We start from the raw sequence: 24,389 nt of genomic DNA on the forward strand, positions 1-24,389 counted from the left end.
CCAAGAAACACATCCACTTGCTTTTGATGTTCTTTTCTAAGGTCAAAACTGCATATTTATGACTACTTTAAGCAACCGATAGCCTGAGAAAAATGTAGAAGGTGAACAAGACTGTGTTTGCAAGTATATCAGTTCAGGCATTTTTAACTAAGTGACTGCGGCTCAGCCTCACACACTATTTCCTCTGCTCTTGGGACTAATTTTGATTATTTGGTGTATGAATTTTGTCATCTTGATTCACTACATGCTTGTTACCATGCTTATAAAAATCTGCATATTTTATACTGTGTGGAGAAAGCGAAATCCATTGAAGACTTTTATTTCCTAATAACTTTTGTATTTATTTAAATCTTTACCCATTTAACTTTATGTCAGAATAGTTACTTTATGTATCTACAATCCAGTTAATTATTTATTGAAGATTTTAATTTCCTGTTATTAATTTTGAGTTTAATCAGTTTTCAATTTCCCTTTTCAAATTCCTAACATCCCTTTTAAATCAAACGTGAATAAAATGTATTAAGTAACTTGACTCTGATAGCCCAAATATATCTATACTGACCTAACTGTAGAGTTCTGGTAACTAATGCTTGCAGACGTGCCCAGATTGTAGAAATTTACTATGTTACCAAAAAATACAACTGTTAGTTCATTAATGCTTAATTTATATCCACATCATTGGGTTTATATTTCTAAAGAGAACCATTTTAACATTTAGCCAAGTTGATCATGGATCTGTAAATAACAAAAGATAGAGCTGAAAAATTGCTTTATAAATGATTTTTCTAAAACCTATTATTCTAGACCACCTCTCTGTTTTCCAGTGACTGGAGAATGGGAAGTGATCCTGATGAAGGAAGCAATCTGTATTCATTCATTCATTTATTCATTCATTCATTCATTCATTCAGTAACTCATTCATTCATTTACTCATTCATTCAAAAGACAGTTCTCATCACATACTCAAGGCTGACCTCAAATTCTTGGTCTTCCAGAAGAAAAGAGTAGCATCATCTAAACAAACACTACAGGAAAATAACTGCCAACTTAAGATGCTAAATACAAAGTATTGTGAAGAAACATAAATAAAATAGACTTAAGTGTCATAGTGAAGCATTGTGGTACATATGTTTATTGGCCCACGATTCAGTTTGAAATAACTAGAAATTTCAACAGTAGGAAATTTGTTTTTTAAAAAATGTGTGGGCATGCGTGATTAATAATAATCATTATTATTAATACTAATACTTTTAGAAAACAGGAGTATTTTGTTATAGCATAACTCTGATTTCTGCAGAATATTGTACTTTAAATTTCCTAAATCCAATTTACATCAGCTTTAAAGAAAGTATGCATGTTTTTTTGTGAGATGAAATGTCAGAATCCACATAAGGAGAAATCTTAGTAGTCTTCAGAAAGCCCCACACTTGTTCAGTGTGAGACCTAAAGAGTTATCATTTGTGGTCCAGGGTGATTGAAAGGGTTCGTTAAGTATCTAGGGTTTGGGACTTAGTTCTCAGTGAAGCTTTAACTTACATACCCCACTGAAGTTTTCCGTCTTTGACTTTGTACTCCATGTCCATCTTGTGTGTGTATTCCAGGGTGAGTGACGAAAAGGATGCGCGAGGCTATCTTCAGGCCTTAGCTTCTAAAATGACAGAAGAATTAGAAGCATTGAGAAATTCCAGCTTGGGGACCCGAGCAACAGTAAGCTCTGCCGCCTCACCTGGGCGCTCACCTCTTCGGAGAGCAGGAAGCGCTCGCTGTGTCTCACGACCAGGACCCAGGCTCTCCTCACTTGTTGCAGGAGTTGTCATGAGAAATAGTTAGCTTAGGTCTTTTCCAGTTCAGGAAAATGGAAAATGTCACTGTCAGCTGTTATTTTACAGCTGGCCATTATTGAAGGAGCTGAGAAGAAAAACCAGTTACTTACTTTCATTTATACATATTGACTGTTATTTCTGGATTTGATGAAAAATGCATTTTCACAAATTGCTTGCCAGTTCCACTGAGTTTCAGTGATATAAAGTAGCTTCTAGATTCACTTGTGTTATAAAATTTAAATGTTCAGAATAAAGTAGGAAGAACTAAAGCATAATCTTATTATTCTATAGGATATGCCCTGGAAAATGCGTCGTTTTGCAAAACTGGACATGTCAGCTAGACTAGAGTTACAGTCAGCTCTGGATGCAGAAATAAGAGCTAAGCAGGCCATCCAGGAAGAGCTAAATAAAGTTAAAGCATCTAACATCATAACAGAATGGTAAGGACCAATAATTTAGTCCTATAACAATAGTTTATAAGTTTGTTGAAAAGTATGTGGAACAAAGTTGCATGTTTAGGTGCCTACCTGCTGTTTTGTATTTGTTTTTTAAACAAAAAGTGATGATCACATGGTTGGGAATACTATCAAATAGTACAGTGCTTCCGGGCATGCCCAGGGCCCTGCGTCTGACCCCCAGCTCTGCCCCCAGCCAACAAAAGTGATGATCAGGTTTGGGGAGATGCTCAGTCAGTACAGTGCATACCTTGTGAGCATGAAGACCTGACGTTTGATCTCTGATCCCCACATTAAAAAAAAAAGAAAAAGCTGGAGCCATGGCATCTGCCTGTAATCCCAGACTCCCAGGGCTGGAAAGGCAGGGACAGGAGGGCTCCATGGCTCACTAGATACCTGGCCAGATCAGTGCACTCCAAAGTCAGTGAGAAACTCGTCTCTGAGACTAAGGTGAAAAGCTGTTGAGGAAGACACCTGGTGCTGACCTCTGCCCTTCACATTCGTGCAGGCACCCAATCACATACACACAAAGTGCACACATACACACAAATGTACACAAAGTGCACATACACACCCAGACACATGCACACAAAGTGCACATACACACCCAGACACATACACATAAATGCACACAAGTGTATACACACACCCAGTCACATGCACACAAATACACACGAAGTGCACACACACACAGACACATACACACAAATTCACACAAATTGCACATACATACCCAGACACATACACACAAATGCACACAAAGTGCACACACACACCCAAACACATACACACAAATTCACACAAAGTGCACATACACACACACACAGACACATACACACAAATGCACACAAAGTGCACACATACACACAAATTCACACAGAGTGCACACACACCTAGACACATACACACAATTCACACAGTGTACACATATCCAGACACATACACACAAATACACACAAAGTGCACACACACACCCAGACACATACACACAAATACACACAAAGTGCAACACACACCCAGTCACATACACACAAATTCACACAAAGTGCACACACACCCAGCACATACACACAAATTCCACAAAGTGCACACACACACCCAGACACATACACACAAATACACACAAAGTGCACACGCACCCAGACAAATGCACACAAATTGGTGGCCAGAAACAGTTGTGCAGATTTGAAAAGGAAAAGATGTAATTCTAGTGAAAGTCTCACACAGCCTTGTTTTCTTTAAGCTTATCCATAGATGGTTTATTATTTTTAAATAATATTTCACTCTTTATTTTCCCCTTATTTCTAAAGTTTAGTTGGCTCAAATTTTATTCTGTTAAATCTGAAATACTCTCACATTCTGTATAGAATACAACTTTACTGTCAGAACAAATACAGACACCTGAAAATTGCAGCCTCTGCCATAGAGCTTTTACAGATGCTCATTTTAGTGATGTTAAGTTTGGGGGGGGGGGGTTGTTTGGTTTTTGGTTTGGTTTGGTTTTTTTCAGATGTTAAGTTTTGTAATGGTGAAATAATTATGATTATTTTTCAGGCTCCTTTATTTATTTAAAATAAGCAAACTCCTAGTATCCAGGGCAGTTAGCTAGTAAACATACCTGTCAATTCTTTTCACAACAGCAGCAAATTCTATTGCAGATACAGAAATGATAAAGTGAAAAATTGTAATTGGATTAGATATAAAGATGGTTCAAAAATAAGTCACAGGACTGGAGAGATGGCTCAGTAATTGAGCATTCTTAATGGTTTTGCAGGGCACGAAGTTTTGATTTTTCAGCAACCAGATCACACACCTCACAGCTGCCTGTAACTAGTTCCATAGGATCCAAACACTCTGGCCTTCTTAGGGAATTTGCATGCATGTGGTATACTTAAACTCACACAGGCACAGATCCATACTTGTGGATAAAGATAAATAAATCTTTGAAAACAATCAGTTAGTGGGTAACAGTGGAACAACAGTAAGTTCACGTTAAAAATGAACCTGTAAATTAAAAAATCCATCTGGCTCAGAAATATCAAAACTTCCAAAAGCATGAGAAGAAACACAGGGCTACAAATTTGGTTTGAAGTGGCATGATGCCGTGAGACTTGAGCTGAAGTCATTATTTTCTTATCAGAGGACAAACACACTCCTGTTGAATTATGGCCTTTTTGTTGTAAATGACGCAGGCACAAGTTAAATATGTTTTACTTAAATATGCGTATGAAGCACTGAAAGAGAAATTTTTCTGGAGACTGAAGTAACCCTTGTGTAGAGAACTACGGGATGTCATTTTCGGTGGTGTGTTTTGAATAAGTGTTCTCTTTTCCTTCCTTTCCCAGGACACTCTAACCTTTTTTCCTAACGCAGAGCTGAGTCAGTGAGAGTTAGGAACGCATGTGTGTGCTCCAGTTACACGGTGATGCGTGAGCGAGGTCTAACAGCATAGTGTTGTCCAGTTGAATAATTTAGCTCAGGGTCAGCAAGCTCTTTCTATGAAGGCCCGTGTAGACTCCTCCTCTGCTCAGCTCTGTGGCCCCAGCACAGCAGCAGCTCTCTTGTCCTTACGTTTTCCCATGCTGCACATGCCAGTCGAGTCCTCTCTCCTAGACTGCATCTCAGCCCTGGCCGCCATCTTCTTCACAGAAATGAGCGTCTGTATAATAATATGAGCGTCTGCATTTGTCCTGAGTGCAGTAGTTTACGGTCTTCTACTTTAGCCTCACAGACATTTAAACCAAATAAGCTGAGCTACACAAAATGAACTAATGACTGTTTCCCTTTTCCCGCTTATTTTAGTAAACTGAAAGATTCAGAGAAGAAGAACTTGGAACTGCTGTCGGAAATTGAGCAGCTGATAAAGGACACTGAAGAGCTTAGATCTGAAAAGGGTATGAGAATGTGTTTGTGTCAGGACTTGCTGTTCTGAATGTCCTTTATTTCGTGAGAGCCAGCTTACTGTGTAGATGGAGAATTCCTTACATTAGCAACCATACATGCATGCAAACACCACACACATGCACACACGCATGCACACTGGAATTAGCTCAGAGTGTGTCATAACCCTATGATATTTGCTTCTTAGGCAGTTTTTCCATAATGTGAACATTAAGAGGGTGATGATTTAGTAAAAAATAAACTCAGAATGTGACTTATTTAGTAAAGGGTCATTTCATATGGAATTAATCCAAAATCCATTTTTCTGAGCAAGGCTATCATCAATTACTGGATTAATTGATTGCCTAAGGGTTACTCTGTCATTTCCTATCTCCAGAACTTAGAGAGGGATAAAACTGGTTGGGTCTCTATATGCCCACTTACACTCTGGAGAACAGAGTAATCACATAAGGTACTACAGTACTTGATGTTACATTTTTGTTTGTTATTGATTGACTTTCTTAATGAACAAAAGTGAATTGGAACTCACAATAAAAGGATAAGCCATCCTGATAAAGTGATAATGCTTGATTTTTAATTCATGAACAGTGGAGGAGAGGCACATTAAGGAAGAAAAACATTATGTAACACGTGTGGCCTTGTGGTCCTAAAAGCAAATCAACAAGAATAACACCTGTGCCAAATAAAACTGACACATCAAATCGACTGTGTTATTTTTAGATTATATCTAAACTTAAAAATCTTTTATTTATAGCACATTGCTTTACAAAAACATCTTAAAGGCTTTTTTATTCAGAATACTGCAAAATAAAATTTCTTTATGTTACAACTTAGTATAATGTGTTTTCTAAATACGTTTACAAAAGAAGGGCAAAGACCTTTTCTATACTTTCTTGACTGTTTTACCCCCAGTATCTAGGACAGTATCTGCTACAAAATAGGCTCTTTTAAAAAGGCATGTATTGGTGTGTGGAGGGGCAGGTGTGCATGCCATGGCACACAGAGGCTAGAGAACAGCTCTTAGGAGTCAGTGCTCTCTCACCATGTGGGTCTTGAGGAATTGAACTCAGGTCTTCAGGCTTGACAACAAGAGCCTTAGCTGCGGAATCACTTTAGCAATCATAGACTCATAACAAATATTTGTTTACTAAATAAATTCCTGAACTGCCTATTTGAGAACTTTGATGTATTAAAATAATATTAAGAAGCATGTAAATCAGTGATGGGTAGATGACTCGCTGTGTAAGATGCTCACTCTGCAAGCATGAGGACCTGGGTTCAGATTCTGAGCACCCGCATTCCCATCATCCGGGGCAGCACATCCCGGTGACCTCAGCACTGGAGACAAAAGGAAACCCTGGGGTTCACTGACCAGCCCTTCTGACCAGATGTGAACTCTCAAAACAAAGTGGAGACCAGTAAAGCAAGACAACGGACCTCTGACCTCTAAATGCACATATGTGGGCATGCACACAACTATAGATCAGAGAATGCCGGCCCTGCGCTAAAGGGGGCTGGGGAGAGAAACACAAGCCAGTTGATAACTCTTCAGGATAGAAAAGTCAGAGTTGTGTAGCAGGAGCTAGAAAGGTTGCTCAGCGTTAGAGCACTGGCTGCTTTACTAGAGGACCCGGGTTTACTCGTCAGCACCCACATGGTGGCTCACAACAGTCTGTAACTCCAGTTCCAGGCTTCTCACGCCCTCTTGTGGCCTCCCTGGGCACTGCATGCATGTGGTGCACAGACATACATGAAGGAAAAAACACTCATACACAAAATTTCAAAAATTTTTAAATTGTGTGAAAGGCTATTTCTGCTTTATCTTCCCTAGTGTTTATCATCATTTTTATTTTTGAGAATTGTTTTGAGATTATGTATTCAAACTTACTATCATAGCCAAAAGGTATATATTCATTTTTTTTTAAATCACCTGAGAAAAACTGAATTTTGGATTCTTCGTTCTTTTGTAAGCTAATACCTGAGATGGGGAATTAATTAAGTATACTTATTTTATCACTGTGTTATTTATGAAATAAGTATATTTTGTAAATTCTGAAAAGATTATTTTTTAAAAAGTATTTCAAAAGAGAAACCTTGTTTGGGTGGTAAATGAGTTTAGAAAGACAAGCTTCTAGTTTTTTTTTCAAATTGCCTAAAAAATTATATTTTATTTTATTATGATATACTAGATCAGTGGTTCTGAATCTTCCTAACGCTGCAACCCTTTAATACAGTTCCTCATGTTGTGCTGACTCCCAGACATAAAATTATTTCATTGCTACTTCATAACTGTAATTTTGCTCCTGTTATGAATCATAATGTAAATATCTGATGTGTTAGATATCTGATATGCAACCCCTGTAAAAGGACCATTAGACTTCTGATAGGTTGTGACCCACAGGTTGAGAACCACTGTACTAGATGGAGAAAGAATTTGTTAACTATTGACTCAGAGGACTATCAGGGAAACTAGTCTAACTTCACTGTTGAGTCTAAGAAACACTATGTATTTTTGTTCTTTATTGTGTAAAGTTAATACAATAAGCCTTGAAACAGTAGTTTTATTTTTAAATGCTTGAATAGATTGAGGCAGGAAAGGTTACCCATGAAAATGGATTTGAATTGCTCTACTTTAAAAATAGTCGCTGCTGTCTTCTAGGTATAGAGCACCAAGACTCACAGCATTCTTTCTTGGCATTTTTGAATACGCCTACCGATGCTCTGGATCAATTTGAAGTAAGTGGCCGCTCTGAATTCCCTCTGGTCTACTTAAAACAATTCATTCTGCTATCTAAAATTGACTTGCATAAGAGAACCTAGAATCATATAAATAAGTGAATAGAAACATGTAAGGGAAGGAAGGATATGCCTGCATTCTTATGGAAAGTATGACCACACTTGTATATAATAAAAAACATCTCAGTCTGCAACCTAAAGTTGTTATTAGACCTAAAGCAGGTTCAGCCCCCTAAGAAACAGAGAAAGCATGAGCACTCACAGTAGCTCACTGCTGGCTCTCGTTCCTGGTCAGTTCCTTTTTAAGAATTATGCTAAGCATACTGCTTTTTGATAAAAGTGCTAACTAACCTACACTCTTGTTAGATTTACTCTGAAATAGTGGTTATGTAGCTCTTTGTCATTCTTTATTATTTAAACATTCTGCTGCAAAAAGGTCAATATAATATCAAAGTATATAATATCAAAGTATGTTTTATGCCAGAAAATGTAACTTATTGGTTATCCCCTTGTTTAGCAATTAGAAATCCAGAATCTCTGTGCTATGCTAAGTTCTGGAAGTACAGTGGACAGGGTTCCCTCTCAAATCGCTTATGTTCCAGCAGGAAGACTTAGAAGCAGAGATTCTGATGACCTATTTCAGAAGTGTACTGTTAATTTAATAATCAGTGGTTTGCTGAGAGCTTTCCTTTTATTACTTTGGGTACAGTAGCTGAATTTCATCCCTTTGGGAAAGGAAGACTCATCCTTTGAAAAGTAACCCTAGGTTCCTTGACAACAGTGACTGCTTTTCTCATTTATTTATTTGAACAAATGTCATTTGCCTTTTAATTGTTTTACAAAATTTTGATTTATTATTTGTTTGTATTAAATTGCTTCATCCATATTTTCTATTTTTTTATTGCTGAATTCGTTAAATAGGATTCCTTTTCTTCTTCCTCATCCTCACTGATTGATTTTTTGGATGACGTAAGTCTTTAATTTTCAAACCAATGCATCCTTCAGTAAAAAAAAGATCAGTGAATTGATTTGAAGAATTTGCCTAGTAATGCAGTTTTAGAAATATCACTTGGAAATTTATGTGAGCTAAATGCTTCATTCTTATTTTAAATATAATTGTTTATCATTATTAAATGTAGTAAAGTAAGAAACACTTTTAAAACTGCTTTGGCCTTTGGCGAATCTCTGTGTTTCCCTTCTTTGCAAGAAAGACTAGAATGCTTACATAAATATTGTCACTATTTGTAAGAAATTGTTCATTTTTGGTTTTCATGGTTTCTGTTTTACTTTCTCCTTTTCTTTTTAGCATCTTACTGTTTCTGTGTTGGTTTAAGATAAATCTCTGGTGGAGAAATCAGAAAAGTGACATTTAAAAAGTGAAATTCTTGTAGTTTTGTCATAACACAGTAAGACTATAATCAATTTTAATGCAGACAGATTTCTCTTCTAATGTGGAAAGTGATTTTAAATTAACATGTGCACTATATACCCCATCAATTAGATGAACTAGCATATTCTGTCTTAATTCTGTAGATTTAATAATTTGGAACTTTGTAGTAAATGTGTGATTTATTTGTTTTCTACCTACACTGCCCATCACATACATTTTCTGTTTCACATCAGATGATTCAGTAATCCTTGACATAGAATTTTGATATCCTGTTGAACATGAGCACTTTCCAGAAATTAAAATATAAAAGTTTAAATGCAAATAATGCAATCAGTATTTTAATTGAGGGGAAATTCATTAAATGTTTTATTCTTAATATTTTGTTAAAGTACAATATTATATTCAGAGGATGATTTCAGCATAATTTTCTACTGAAAAAAATTCTTGATATAATTTTTTTCAAATTACTGAACAACAGAGACTTTTTGGTATATTTGGAAATATACCAAAACCTGTTTCCTTCCTAAATGGAAATTTTTGTTGTTGTTTCTAAGACAATAAATTATGCTGGGTGATTCTATAATATAATTGAAAGATAATTGTCTTAAAAAAACGTGACATTATGTGCTGCAGTCTGCCGTTTGGTATGTTAAAACAGTGTAGTATTTTTATTATTCACATTAGAAAGAAGGAAGAAAAAGTTTGAGTAAATTACTGAGTTCTTTTTACTAATAAACTGTTTTCACATTTCCTTTACAAACTCTTGCCTCCATCCTTTTCTTTCCCATAAACACTCGGATAGTAAACCTAAGAACAGTGTGTATTTCAGCAAACGAATGAACTCTTCTCCATAGAGATCTGTGAAGCGTCCCCTCTGCCAGGCTCCTGCTCTCAGGAGCTCTCTGAGGTTGCCCCTCCGGATGTAATGACTGCACCCACGCCATGGCCATTTCCCCTTCTTTTTCCTTCTCATTCTTCAGCCACTGTACACAGCATAAGCTCGTCTTGGATGTAGAGCTGAGCTCTCTAATAGTGCAGAGGAATTATTCCTAGACACAGTGAAAAGGAGCTGGGTCTGAAAGCTGCTGAGTCTCTGCTTCATGTTCCGACTTTCCCAAGGCACGATGCTGCTGTTCCCTCTGTCCTTCTGTTCTTGTTTCTGATAAAGCTCATAAGCTGGCTATTCCACTTTCTAGCATGGAGTTTGTGAGAAATTACCTGGCTTTTCAATGCCTGCATTTGATCATCTGACAAATAGTTTTGCTATAGTACTGCGCTCATAAAGTGTTTAAATATTTAAAGAAATCATAAAATGCCTTCAAGAATTTCAGGATGTTTCCTTGCTAGGTTGGTTCTCCTCTCTTCATCTCCTCTTTAGCTTCATTTCTTGTCTACCAGTGTGACTTCACTTCACTGCTTTCTTCCATCTTTATTCCTTAGCTTTCCTCTTGCTAAGAACATGAACCACAGTACCTTCTTTGGAATTATAGAGGGAGGGCTAGCACTAAGCTCACATTAAAAAAAATCCTGTTCTTAACTTATACTTTATACTATAACCCTCTTGTTTCTTTTGTTTATTGTTCATGACTGTGACCATGTTTCTCAATGTTAGCCATTCATTTTTGTCATTAAAAAATCAAATACAATTATGTTTCAGTAGTAGCATTAAATCTTTGATATGTTCATGTTCCACATCCAAGATACTATAAAAGCCAAGTTCGATAGCTCCCATTGTTAGGCTTTAGACTTTTAAGGTATAATTGAATCTATATTATTCTTTATCCTAAATCTGGTTATATTATGCATTGTGTTTATAGTGTGTGACTTTCCCTGTATTAAGTAGGTTCCCACATCCCATCCTTCTGGTCATCCCCTCTGTCTTCTGTTATCACTATAGAAGAGAATGTTGAAGGACTAACCCTAATTGCAGTTCAACTTGCATGTTTAGAGAAGAACAGTTTGTGTTAAGCACAATTGCAAGTTTAATTTGATGTTGTGTCTACATATCATCCATCTTCTCCACACACAGGCCCACGGTTACCTTCACGGTTCTCACTTTTACTGCTCAAGGGTCCGCTCCTCCAAATTTACCTTCTGCTCATCTCCTATTAAAACTATCATTTCGTTATTTAGAACAACACAGAATCATTCTCCCATTCATGATTTTTCCTGAGTTTGTTTTGTCTATTTCTCATATTCTGGCAAACAGGAGAAATAGGTTATTCCAGTAGGCAGAGTTTAGGCATAAACTTTAGTCTCATATAAAACCTTACTGAGATGCTCCAGAATATCAGTCTCAGTCATGATTCCTCCCTTCACTGGTGTCTTGATTTTACCAGTGTTCTCACCCACAGTCTGTTTTACCTTCTCTCATAGCTGATCTCAAGGTGAAGATGTAGTCAGTGTGGACAGTATAGAACTACATTTTTGTTTTCTATATTGTCATTACTGGTGACTCCTAATTTAGCTCTTAACGTTTTAGTCAACTTTGAAAGAGTAGGGAGTTGGTAGGTAAATGTATAAAGCAAAGCTGCTTAATTATATATTTTGTGAGTGATTTGTGGGGGGGGGTTACTAGGGCTCAAATAAGTATTTTATGGCAAACAGTAACAAAACTCAATAGATATGTTGTTCTTGAAATTGTCCACTTCCTTGATGGAATGTTGCCATGTGGATCATGATGCGTGTGCCAATGAAAACCTCATCAGTCTCAGACCACACCTGAGCAGTTGATTCCTTACTGTTTGTATCCTACAGTCTTTCCTGACTATATATGTACTTGAACGTATCAGACAATGGCTCTGTGCGTTTGTCTGTATGCTGTGTCGATGCAGAGGGCTGGCACCTTCCCTGTGAATATCTGTAACGTGCTGTTCTCTCTCTGTTGAAGCGCTCCCCGTCCTGTACTCCAGCTAACAAAGGCAGACGTGTAAGAGACTCTGACACTGTGTGCTGCCCGATGCCTCCCGCCTGGCTCTTGTTCTTTGCCTGTGGCTGCAGCGCCCTGAGCATGTGCTGTGTGCCCTGTGCCGTGGGCCACCTCACCCCTGCATGCATGTGCTGCTGCTCCCCCTCCCACGCCTCTCCTCCCTGTGTCTCTGTTCCTTCCATTTTGGCTTTGGCCGCAGAGCTTAGGAATGTCCTTCGTGTAAATTTATATAACTAAGCCACTAAAATAGTAAGATGCCTTCTTAAAGTATGCTTTTTAAATTATTCAAATGCAAGGTAAATGAGTTTTCCAGAGAGAATCTGATTGTGTGTGTGTGTGTGTGTGTGTGTGTGTGTGTGTGTGTGTGTGTGTGTGTGTAGAGTGCTGAGGCAATTTGTAGACCTCATTGATTAGATTTTGCATAGATCAATTCTGGAGAAATTGTGAGGTAGGTGTGTTCATTTAATGAATGTCAGAGGAGTTTCCCTAAATATCTTATTGTATGGATTTAGGAAAATAATGTTAATAATGAATTCTATGTGCATTATTAACTCTGAAAACATTGCTTCTTGACCTAAAGTGTTCAGCCACTTCCCCTATCCTACATATTCTGATATGCCCAGGTGGGGAATCTGTATGTGGAAAGGTCTCAGGCTTTTATAAGCCAGCCTCTGCCCCAGCACCCATCACACACATCACAGAGAAGCAATAGGTATCCAGTACTGTTTAGCTAGATTTACATGTACTGTGTTAAATGGCACTAAAGAACATTCATGTGAGATGCAACCTTTTAACTTTTGTTTGTCAACTTCATGGTGAGCAAGCACCTTTATTCCCAAGTTCCTAGATAGGGAACATTTGAGATGAAGTACTTCTTGGTTTGTGGTGAACCTGGGAGGTAGGAGGAAGCCGTTGGTTCTTGTATTCTTCCTGACTGATGAAGGTTGTCACATAAACACTATTGTATTTAAACAAATGTATCACTGGCATTACAGATCATTGTAGATGATGTTGAATAGTGAGGAAGCATTTCATCTGTCAGTGTTGCACTCACTGGACTATGAGCTCAGCTGGCCTCTGTTAGTTAGAGGTCTGGAAAATATTCCTGCTTCTACAGATGTTTGGGCTGTTTTGAAATTTATAGAGGTAAACCATTAGATATTTGGATTTATCAAATTAATCTTAATATATAACAATTTGGTAATGGGAAGGCTATCATTTGTCTGTCCATCTGTATTAGATTTGAATTACCAGCTTGTGAACTGAATACATTTATGAAGGCTTGTTCTTAGTAAGGTTATACTTCAGAAAGGTTTTCTTTTTATTATTGATTTTATTATGTATTAGTTATATCTGCTTGGTTAGCCATGTATCCTGGGAGATTTGGCCACCTAGAACATTTTGTTGATTTAGGAAGTAAAAAATATTGAGGGAAATGACTGCTAGAGAACTAACTACCTAGGAGTAGGATCTTACTCCTAATCCTGTGTCTTTTTACTACAGCAGGATCTAAATAAGCCACTGATAACCAGAACTGTGAGAATTACCTACATGTTTGTTTAACTGCCAGTACGACAGTCTTGATTATCTCCTTTCCCAGCTTCCTTCAGTTCTTCCTTGGCTTAGTATCTGACTTGTTTTTTGGTTTTTGGTTTTCTGAATTTGCACAGTACTGTGTTTGTAAAGGACATGGTTGACAAACTGGGGAATCGTAAATTAGTCAGTAGTGAAATAGGAGCGTGCTGGTGGCATCCTCAGAGGAGTCTGGGACATGGGTGTGGCGTTGTTGTTTCTGCAGGACACAGAAAGTTACCATTCCTAATAATGCCCTTGAATCTAACCTTGGCATATGATTTCATATCTATACTGTGTTTTCAGATAGTTTTAAGTGCTTTTGTAAACTTAAAATATTCTTACCCTTGAAATGTCACAGAAATAAGAGTAAGTATCCTAAATAATGTTGGCCATTTCTATGCTATTGGACCTCATTTTCAGGTTGAAGACTTAAATGTCTATATACGTGATATTTAATTAAACACACTATAAGAAAAATTGTTATAAGTAGAATTGTTAATGTATGGATACAAATGACTGGAGAAGTTCCATCTAATTCTTTTAATACTGAGAGGCACAGAGTGTCTTATTTCCGTTTTTTCCTTTAGAATTTGGAGCAGACACTAGAAAGAGCCACATATAGCTTAATTCCCTGTTACTTTTCCTAGAGTGTAATTCTCTAGAGTCAATATTCAACTCAGTATACTGAAAATAGGTTTAAGAGAAATATCCATAAAGACAAATAATAAGCTACATTATTTGTAACTAGTAAGATTATACTTGAGGACATAATCCTTAGAAATTTGTTATGACTGGTTATAGGATAGTACAGTACTATATTTACTGTTTTCCAATGAAATGATATTTTTATAGCACTAGAAGTTTGTTAACAGGGAACGGTTTCACTAAAAGTTCGAAGGTTTAAGTGTTCTGAATACAAGACATTAGATTCTCTATTTCAAGAATGCTTCTAATTGAAATCAAATTTGATTTTAAAAGGTATTTTTTATTTCAAATTATCGTTCACAATGCAAGCAACATATCAGATGCAAGCTGTTCTTCAGTAAACTGTCACTTGTCATCTCTCAACTCTCAGTCTCTCTCTACTGTAAAACAAGCTGCAGACCAGAACGCTGCTGCTGCTGCTGCTGCTGCTGCTGCTGCTGCTGCTGCTGCTGCTGCTGCTGCTTGTGTGACTTTGGCCTTTTGAGATGTCTAAGCACCAGTGAGTGCATTCAAGAGGACTTGTCTTCAGTAATGTTTACTGGAAAAACAGGCTGTGTATTTGAGGTATTCTTGGTGAAATCACCTAAAAATCAGACAGTTGCCTGGGTCCTGGAAAGAAAAATACTTTTCTTTTATTATACTACCTTAAAAAATATATTGTGAGGATAATTTGCTAGAAAAATCTTAATAGATTCAGGAACCATTATAGTCTTTTTGCATAACACTGTCATGCATTGTGAACAAAAAATCACAATATTCAGCTTTTTTGTTTATATATACATATATAGATATATTCACACATATATGAACTAGTAGAACATAAACAAAAATGACAGTATATAGTAAATGTCTCTTAATCCCTCCTACTCATCAGAATAATTCATCAAAATATGTTTACTTAGAGAAAATGAGTTAACAAAAATAGAAAAAGGTGTTTTCATAAAAATACCTTTTCTCACCAGGTAGCACATGCCTTTAATCCAGCACTCGGGAGGCAGAGCCAGGCAGATCTCTGTGAGTTCGAGGCCAGCCTGGTCTACAGAGTGAGTTCCAGGAAAGGCACCAAAACAACACAGAGAAACTATCCTTAAAAACTTTCTCAGGGGATTATAATTTAAAAGTATTGAATGAATTTTTTACACTGTTAAATTAAAATTTGTTTCCAAGGTCTTCCCTTGAACAATACCAAAATATGCCATCCATTAATATTATATTTTGCTTTTTACTATTCACCTGTTTAATCGTTTTTATAATCATTGAGATAACTGTTAAATTGATATAGCTCTGCTTTTTATGTATATCATATTTTTAGCTTTTGCTATATTAATAACTCAATTAACTACTTAGACTTGGTGCTGTAATATCTTCAATAGTGTCCATAGGCTAAATGCAGTAATAATGATTACATTTTTTTAAAGTTCTCAGAGTTTGCTTATAAAAATGTTAGCTATTTGCGTGTGTGTGTGTGTGTGTGTGTGTGTGTGTGTGTGTGTGTGTAGTTGTCAAGTAATTTTAACATTAATCTTAGGCAGTTTTAATTTTAGCAAATTTAATGAATATCCTGAAATTTTAATTAAGTGCTTTTTAATGGTAAGAATAAATCATTAATTACAAATACATGGTAAGGATTAGGATTTAATTATAGTTAAAATTATCAACATCTTGAAAAACACAATCCTGTTGGTGACAATTAAAACTCTGATGAAGAGAATATGTGACACATTTTTCTCATTTGTCTTGCTAAACTGCATTTGAGATGATATTCATATTGGCCACAATCCAAAACTGATATGATGGTGTAGTCTCTTTCCTGAGCTCTCTGCTTTTAATAGACTCTTTTCAAAAACTTGGAAATTTTTTTAAGTTTGATGTTCAAATAAATTCTTTTTACCATAAGTTTTTTCATTTTTATTAAGCTTTGTTCCTTGTATTTATGAGGACCACACTTAGAAAAGTAAAGTGGTAATTTTTAAACTTCGGTTTTTCAAAAATCAGAACATTTTTGTAAATGATGTAGTTGACTTTAGTATTCCTGCTCACTGTGACTTGGGAATATTAGTAGTGCAGCTACTTAGTTTCTTTAAAAAGGAAACTCATTTGATTTTAAGTGAAATTCTTAGTTTAAGAGCATACAGCTCTAGAAAGCACAGAGAGTGATTTTTGTTGTTCTATTTTATTGTAATTAATACTGGTTTATCTTTCTAAAATTTAACGGCATTCTCAATATAACCAGAGTTTACTTAAAGCAGCTAAGAAAACCATTTGAATCTCCTCATTTTTGTTCTCTTTCATTGTCACTAATTAGTGAAAACTGATAATAGGAAAAGATAAATTAATACATGGCAAGGATTCTTCAAAAGAACAAAGAGGTTTAAATTAAAGAGCTCAAGGGTTATTTGAGTAAGCAATCACAAATTAAACTGATAATGGATCGTTTTCTTTCTCTAGTGTCTCACTGCCATGTCACATTGTTGTGGGATCACAAAACACGCTGATAAATGTTTCAGCGTCTGATCTGGTTTGATCCCTGAGACATGGAAGTTCTGTGATATAAACTTCTGTTTGCTCACATACCGAGAAAGTGGTGTGGCTGCATGTTGTGATCCCACCGCTGGACAGTATAAGAACAGCGCTCCCTTCTGTTAGCTCTCATTCTCATGACGTAGGCACAGGGCCTGCTGTGAGAGTTGAGCCAGTATTGGTGAAACAGCAAGCTCTCTGCCCTTTGTTTTAGAGATACTGAAGTCGTAAGAGGTAAAAGTCATTTGGTCGTTTATTCCTATTCTCAAAATCATCCTCTACTCAGGGTTTTCTGTCTTGCAGTTGAGCATTAGGGCTCCAGGCTTTAATGATAACTCACAAAATTTTAGATTATTCTTAAAATAGCATAGTTTTCTGTATATAATGAATCTTCTACTTGCACACTCCATAAAATCTTATGTGATTGAGTCAGTTTTAAGTTCTGTTGAAAAGTATTTCAGGACTGCTTATTCACCTTGCAATTTAAATACTTATATAGACACTAGAAAGGGGAGAATTTTAGGAAGTGAAAAACACCCCTGCTTTATGCAGCTAATAATTTGATCTGATTGCCTTCTCCTTAACTGTCCCCAAATAAACCTGTGAACTGGGCAAGTTTGTCTTGAGTCTTATTTTAATCTTTTACTCTCCTCTTCTTGTTCAAGGTTCACTGTTAGAAAACTTATCTTGGCCTCTATGATCCTTATTGCTTTGAGTGCTTCTGTCATGGAGGCACCATGGTAGAACATAGAGGCCGGGTGTGCAGTGAAGAATGTGGGAGTCAGGCCTAACTTGCAACTTCTAAAAGCAGACCAATTTATGGAATCATCTTGGCCACACAGACACTTGTAGAGTCCCTCTGTAGTTCCAGTTTTTAAAATCTAAGAATGAAAGACTTAAGTTGATTAGTAACTGTGTTAGTTATTCTCACCAAATCCTTACTTCGTTGTTTGAATGGTGGCCTGTGCCCACCACCCTAAGAGGCCTTTCTGGGCCCCCATAGAGGGCCGTTCCTGGTGTTTGCCACTACTATTCTGTAATTCTTGCAAAGTTGCCAGATGATAACAATTCTCCATATTGAACAAAAGTTGACTGTTTTATATGAGCAACATATCACAACTCCAGAACAGTATTTGTTCTGGTTTCATTTCTGGTTTGTGACTATAAAAACTACAACAACAACAAAAACCTGATCAAAAGCAATATAAGAAAGGATTTAGTTGGTTCACAATTCTCATCCATTGTTGCAGTGAAATCATAAACCTGGTCACATCCATAGTCAAGACCAGAGAATAATAATGCACTCATGAGGCCCGCTTGCTGTCATCTGGCTTATATTTTTGCTTACATAGTCCAGGACACCCTGCCTAGGGAATGGTGCTACCCACGATGGCTGAGTCTTCCTACATCAGTTAACCATCAGGCAGATCTCTCACTAATATGCCCATGGGCTAACCTGATCTAGATAATTTCTCATTGAGGCTCTCATCCCTGGTTACTCTAAATTTTAGCAAGTAGTTTTTTAAACTATCCACCACAGTATTCTAATCTAACTGTACATGAGAAAATACCCCAAATTGAGAAGATTATTTAGTATACTTAGACATAGAAATCACATGCCCAGAGCCCTTATCAGCATAAAAATGGGAGCTGGAAAGTTAGTCTGGGAAGCTGTTTCTGATCTCTCTATTCCTGATCACTTACCATTCAACCCAGAGTTTTAAGAGATTTTATTTGTTCACATAGAAGGGTCCTTAGTATTTTAAACAGTGTTCTAGTCAGTAGTGTTAATACATATTTTCATGTCTGTAAATCTTTCATCAGTTGCAATTTAGAGGGGGTGTGTTTGTCTGCCCTCGTATCATCTCCCCAGGAGTAACCATAGTAATAATAAGAGAAGATAGTTAAGTCTTTTTGTTAGAACATTATTCTTTTAAATATATTATATTCAAAACAAATTACCCAGTCTGCCCTAATTATCTTCTTTAAACTCAATCCTAGTAATTTTGAAAATTACCAGACTGAACAGATTATACTGAACAGATTATAAGTATGTTTCATGCTAACTTTTAACACAAAACATTTTCAGTTTCTAAGAGTACTTAGTTTTTTTTTTTTTTTTTTTTTTTTTTTTTTTTTTTTTTTTTTTTGGTTTTTTTGAGACAGGGTTTCTCTGTGTAGCTTTGCGCCTTTCCTGGGACTCACTTGGTAGTCCAGGCTGGCCTCGAACTCACAGATATCCACCTGGCTCTGCCTCCCAAGTGCTAGGATTAAAGGCGTGCGCCACCACCGCCCGGCAGAGTACTTAGTTTTAAAGGGTGCATCTGAATATAATATTTCTACGGCTATAAATAAAGATTGGCATTAGTGACAAGCACAAAACTCATGTTAAATTCCTTTTAATACCTGGTAAAGGACTAAATTTAATTGTCTAGTACAAAATTTGTCTAATCTACAACATATATCTCTGAAGTACTCATTTATTTCACATATATGGTTATTTTTGTGTGTGAAATGCAAGTTTCACATAGAGTCCAGGTACTATGCAGAGATGAACAGCAAGTGTGGGGCTGGAGCGTTGGTTGACTGCTTAGGAATTGTTTGAAGCCTTGCCTGTACCCTCTACCCATGGAAGGCCACTCCTAATGTTTGCCACTGCTTGCCTATAACTCCCATACAGTTGCCAAATTATAGCAGTTCTCCATAGTTAACAAAATGCTTGTTTGTAGTAAAACTCAGGCTTTTGCATAATGCCATCCCTAATGTAAATATTCAAACTTGAGGTGTTTTTTTTTAATCCTCCTCAAGAATTGTTGTCATGACCATGCCTTAAGAGTTACGTGTTGTTCAAATAGATTTCTTGGGTTATTTTTGTTTTGTTTTGTTTTGTTTTGTTCCTGCCTTATTTTCCTAGACTGATCCTGTTAACAACACTTATATATGGAACCCGAGCATCAAGTTTTACATCCAGTCAAGGTCCACATCTCCTTCCACATCTAGTGAAGCTGAGCCAGTTAAGGTGCCTCCCTGGAGCAGCATTGCTCCACGAGTGTACATGTGTCTTCAGGAAAGGGAACTGAAGAGTTGAAGTGAAATCTGTCTAATTAAGTACATTGTGTAATAAGTTACAATTCATTAGACGTCATTACATTTTGATAATACAGAGAGAGATAGAAAGTTACCACTCACATTCACCTGAAATAGGCAAAAATAGGTAGGTAGGTAGGTAGCTAAAGACAGAGAAGTGTGTAGAGTTATGCTTGTGTAAATATTACATTCAAAATTTATGGAATTGTTGGCATTAGATACAAACTAAGCACATGGCATTGAAACTGCCATTCTTGATTCATGTGTTTAATTCTTGTAATCAGTTTAATAAGCCATGATCTAACTAATTCATTGCATCATAAACACAGCTCTATAATGCAATTGTTACTACTGTAACAACTGGACAACTGTGGCAGCTGGGTAGTTTATTCTAACTGCTCAATCAGCCATGGGTACTCACTCAACTAAATCCTGCTTTTTAATGTTATGTTAATAATTCACATCAGTCAGTTACTTTAAGCAGCTCGTTGGTCAGTTTTCTCCCCAAAGACCATTTGGCATTCTAGTTGGAAGAATGTGCATTTAGTTCCTTCATTCTGTCTGCTTTATAAGCTTTTAGCCAAAGATGTTGGGTAATGGTCTCATCAGTCACCCCCAGGAAGAGCAACATGGTGGCATCATCTCTGTGGATTGCCCTGGATCTGGAGCACATTTCTTTCCATGTTTTGTTTTGTTTGTTTTTGGCAACCAACTGATTTAGAGCTTTGCACAGCAATGGTAACAATAACTGCTGTAATGAAATGCACTGCTCTCACCATGTGCGAATAGTATTCTCTTGTGGGATACTTACATTGCTTCTAGCCCTTTATTGCTAAAATTAGTCCTGGGGGGTCTTAGTGTTTTTGCTTATGCAGATGGGCAATTTGGGTGCAAACTAGTTGTGTGTTATATATACTTTAAACTTTAACTAGATCTTTCCAAATGTTTTCCACAGTGCCTGGATCCCTTCTTATTCCCCCTGGCAGCATGTGAGAGTTCCCCATTTCCCCACATTCCTACCAACCCTTGGTACAATCAGATACTAACTTTTACCAGTTGGATGGATGTGAAGTACCATTTTCGTATTAACTTGGGTTTCTCTTTTCTAATTGTATTTAACATCTTTTTATATGTTCATTGGCTGTTAATGATTTGCCTGTTGATGTCCTTTGTCCATTTGTTCTGTTAATTTTTATGTTGTTTTGTTTAATGTTCTTTTTAAGTCTAGATAGGAGTTCTTTGCTGGGCATATTGCTTGCAAGCATTTTCTTCCAGCCTGATAATAATTTTTTAATTTTGTGTTAACTTTCTGTTTTTCAAAACTCTTGGCCAGCTTATCAGTCTTTTCCTGTATGACTTCTGTTTTTGTGGTTTTTAAAGTAGTTTTTCTTTATGAAAATATTATTTTTCTTCCATGTTATCTTCTAAAATTTTAAATTACTGCTTTTATGTATTTAAGACTTTAATCAAACTGAAATTTATTGCTATGTGGAGTAAGAAATGGGGTTCCCATGTTTTCTCCCCATATAAAGAGCGGAGTCCCCTGTATTTCACTCCTTTGCAGTGGTGTCTCTTCTTTGATGTGTGGGTCTGTTGTGGGCTTTTCTGTCCTTTTGCTTATTTTTTTTTAATTGCAGTGTTTTTTTTTTAAGATTTATTTATTTATTATGTATACCTCGTTCTGTCTGCATGTACATCTGCGTGCTATAAGAGGACACCAGATCTCATTACAGATGGTTGTGAGCCACCATGTGGGTGCTGGGAATTGAACTCAGGACCTCTGAGTTCTGGAAGAGCAGCTAGTGCTCTTAACATCTGAGCCAGCCCTCCAGCCCCCTTTTGCTTATTTTTGGACTGATTCCACATTTCTTGACCACTACAGTAGCTCTAAAACAGTTGTTGGGTGCCACTCATAGCCACCATGTTCTTCTTCTTCTTGACCCTTTAGTTTGGCATACTACTTAGTGCTAGTGTGCCAAATTCCATGTGAGCCTTTGTATTAGGATTACATTGACTTTATAGCTTTCCCAGGGAAAACTGACATCTTCATGGTAGCGGGCATTTCCACCTCTGAGCTCGTGGCCTTCACTGTGCTCCGTGTTGCCTTTTGATTTGTTCTGGTGCGCTGAATTGTGTGTGGCTGTGTGAGTGAGGTCCAGTGGAATGCAGTTTTTATTAGGTACTGTGGATCTTTTATCCAGCACCTCTGCTTGAGTCTTTAATTTTAATAACTTCTTTAGGACTTTTTGTAGAACTCTAATGACAGTTTTGTTTGCTATTATGTTTATTATCTTTTGCATAGATTTTTTCAGTGTTCCTCTTTTATCTTTTATATTTATCTTCTCGAATGTTAAATTATAGGTTGGGCTCTATTTTTTTTCAAGATATTCAAAAGGAAACAAAATTTAAATAGAATATAAACTCACAATTTACAAAAAAACTGACACATTCAGTCAAATTACATATCAAGGTTATAGTTTATATATGACTAGTTTTAGAGGTTATTGTTAGAAGCAGAAGACTACCCAACTTTCTCTTAATATTTTAATACTCTGTGACTTTATACAAGGGTTAACTTGTTTTCCTTGTGTGCTTGCTTGGCATCCTAAAAAGAAGTTACTGTCTTTTGTTTTTTGTTTTTTACTTTGCTAATTAAGCCATGTGCCCTCCTCCCCCACAGTAACATCCAGTAAAGTCACTGGTTCTTTTTATTTAAAGAAATACAAGACTTAATAAAGTAGATTTTATTTCACTTACAGTAAAGATATGGTTTATAACTAAACTTGAATTAAATTCATAATTCCAATAATATGGAATAATTTTAACTCTTTTATTTAAAATTAATTTCTGTGTAAAAAGTCTCACTTATCTCCATATATTCAAATCTAGGTAATTATATTCCATATATATAATATATATTCTAAATATGGAACTCAGGTAGTTAAAAAAGAATCTTCTAGGACTGGTGAGATATCTTAGCAAGTTCTGCATCTGCTGGGAAAACCTCTGAGGCCACATGAAGTTAGAAGGAGAGAAATGACTTAACAAAGTTGTCCTCTGACCCCTCATGGACGCATTCATCTAACTCACACATATACATTATGCATACGTGTACACACACACACACACACACACACATACACACACACACACACACACACAAATTCACATATAGTAAAACGTTTAAAAACTAATCTAAATATTCAGATCATAAATCTTCCTAAATATTCAGTTACTTTTAATGTGACAAATTTGAATGAATGTGAAAATATCTTCATTTTTGTGTAAGTTGCATTCTATGATTTTTGTTTTCTCTGTGGATTTTATTTTCTAACTTACTGCTTCTTAAATTTCCAAATTGAACTGATTGTAATTGAGAAAAAATCATTCATTTGTAACTATCTTGAGCTCAGACTTGAAGTAGAGTTCTGTGGAACCCGGAGCCTCAGAAAGCTGAGGCAGTGTTCCTTGGCATTGTTGACATGTTGTTTGGCTTATTTGCTCTGGCCTCTTTCTAGTTGTTTTCTAAATAAAGTGAGTTTTTCACAACATTCATTTCCTCTTCTGCCCGGGATTCAGATTGCAGACTCTGCTCCACTTCCAGCTCACACGCCAACCTTAAGGAAAAAGGGATGCCCTGCCTCAGCTGCCTTCCCGCCTAAGGTAGTATTTGCTCTAAGCACAGTGTGTTCCAAAGCATGAGAGCGGGTTTCTTCTACTCTGGATATTTGCTGTGGGTTCTGTTACTGACTTCCTCAAAGCTATAAAATAAAAAACTTGGGAAGAAAATAAATTCGATAATGAATATAAATACCATTCTGAATGTTGGGAGGGGTGTGTAGTATATTCAATTCTTAAATTATGTGTTTCCAAGCCTACTAGAGGAAGCATTATTCTGTCACCTGATAAAAGCATTAAGTTGAAGCCCCTTGTCAGAAAATGAGTCTGAGTTTAATCAAAAACAAAGAGCAATGCTCAGCAAACAGTAAAGGTGGATCTCTCCCATCCATCCTACTATGACTAAGGCGTTGTATATGATAAGACATGAAGACTGAGCTCCTTGTCTAAGCCTATGCAGAGAAATTCTAGACACTGGAAGGTCAGTCAATGATCTTCCTCCCCAGAGCATAAACTGTGAATATGTTACAAGTGAATGAGGTCAGTGGATCTGAAATTAATTTTTAAAAGTATGAAAAAAGCTGGGCAGTGGTGGTGGTGGCTCACACCTTTAATCCCAGCACTTGGGAGGCAGAGGCAGGTGGATCTCT

At 36.6% G+C, this 24,389-nt stretch overlaps 1 protein-coding gene across 21 annotated transcripts in view; it reads left to right on the plus strand.

Annotated features, from left to right (window-relative positions):
• The window catches only part of Cdc42bpa (CDC42 binding protein kinase alpha), a 211,874-nt gene that overhangs the window by 156,145 nt on the left and 31,340 nt on the right, over nt 1-24,389 (plus strand). For 8 of the 21 annotated variants that reach the window (XM_076548072.1, XM_076548068.1, XM_076548066.1 and 5 more), the window contains 5 exons: nt 1,602-1,707; nt 2,115-2,263; nt 5,081-5,172; nt 7,839-7,915; nt 23,701-23,784. In XM_076548072.1, the coding sequence (XP_076404187.1) occupies nt 1,602-1,707; nt 2,115-2,263; nt 5,081-5,172; nt 7,839-7,915; nt 23,701-23,784 (508 nt within the window). Of the gene's footprint in view, nt 1-1,601; nt 1,708-2,114; nt 2,264-5,080; nt 5,173-7,838; nt 7,916-8,836; nt 8,885-12,195; nt 12,235-19,948; nt 20,054-23,700; nt 23,785-24,389 lie in introns of all 21 variants that reach the window. The other 13 variants (XM_076548065.1, XM_076548062.1, XM_076548058.1 and 10 more) reach the window with 5 other exon arrangements.

The sequence above is a fragment of the Peromyscus maniculatus genome, chromosome 11 (assembly GCF_049852395.1).
Source record: "Peromyscus maniculatus bairdii isolate BWxNUB_F1_BW_parent chromosome 11, HU_Pman_BW_mat_3.1, whole genome shotgun sequence".
Lineage (NCBI taxonomy): Eukaryota > Metazoa > Chordata > Mammalia > Rodentia > Cricetidae > Peromyscus > Peromyscus maniculatus.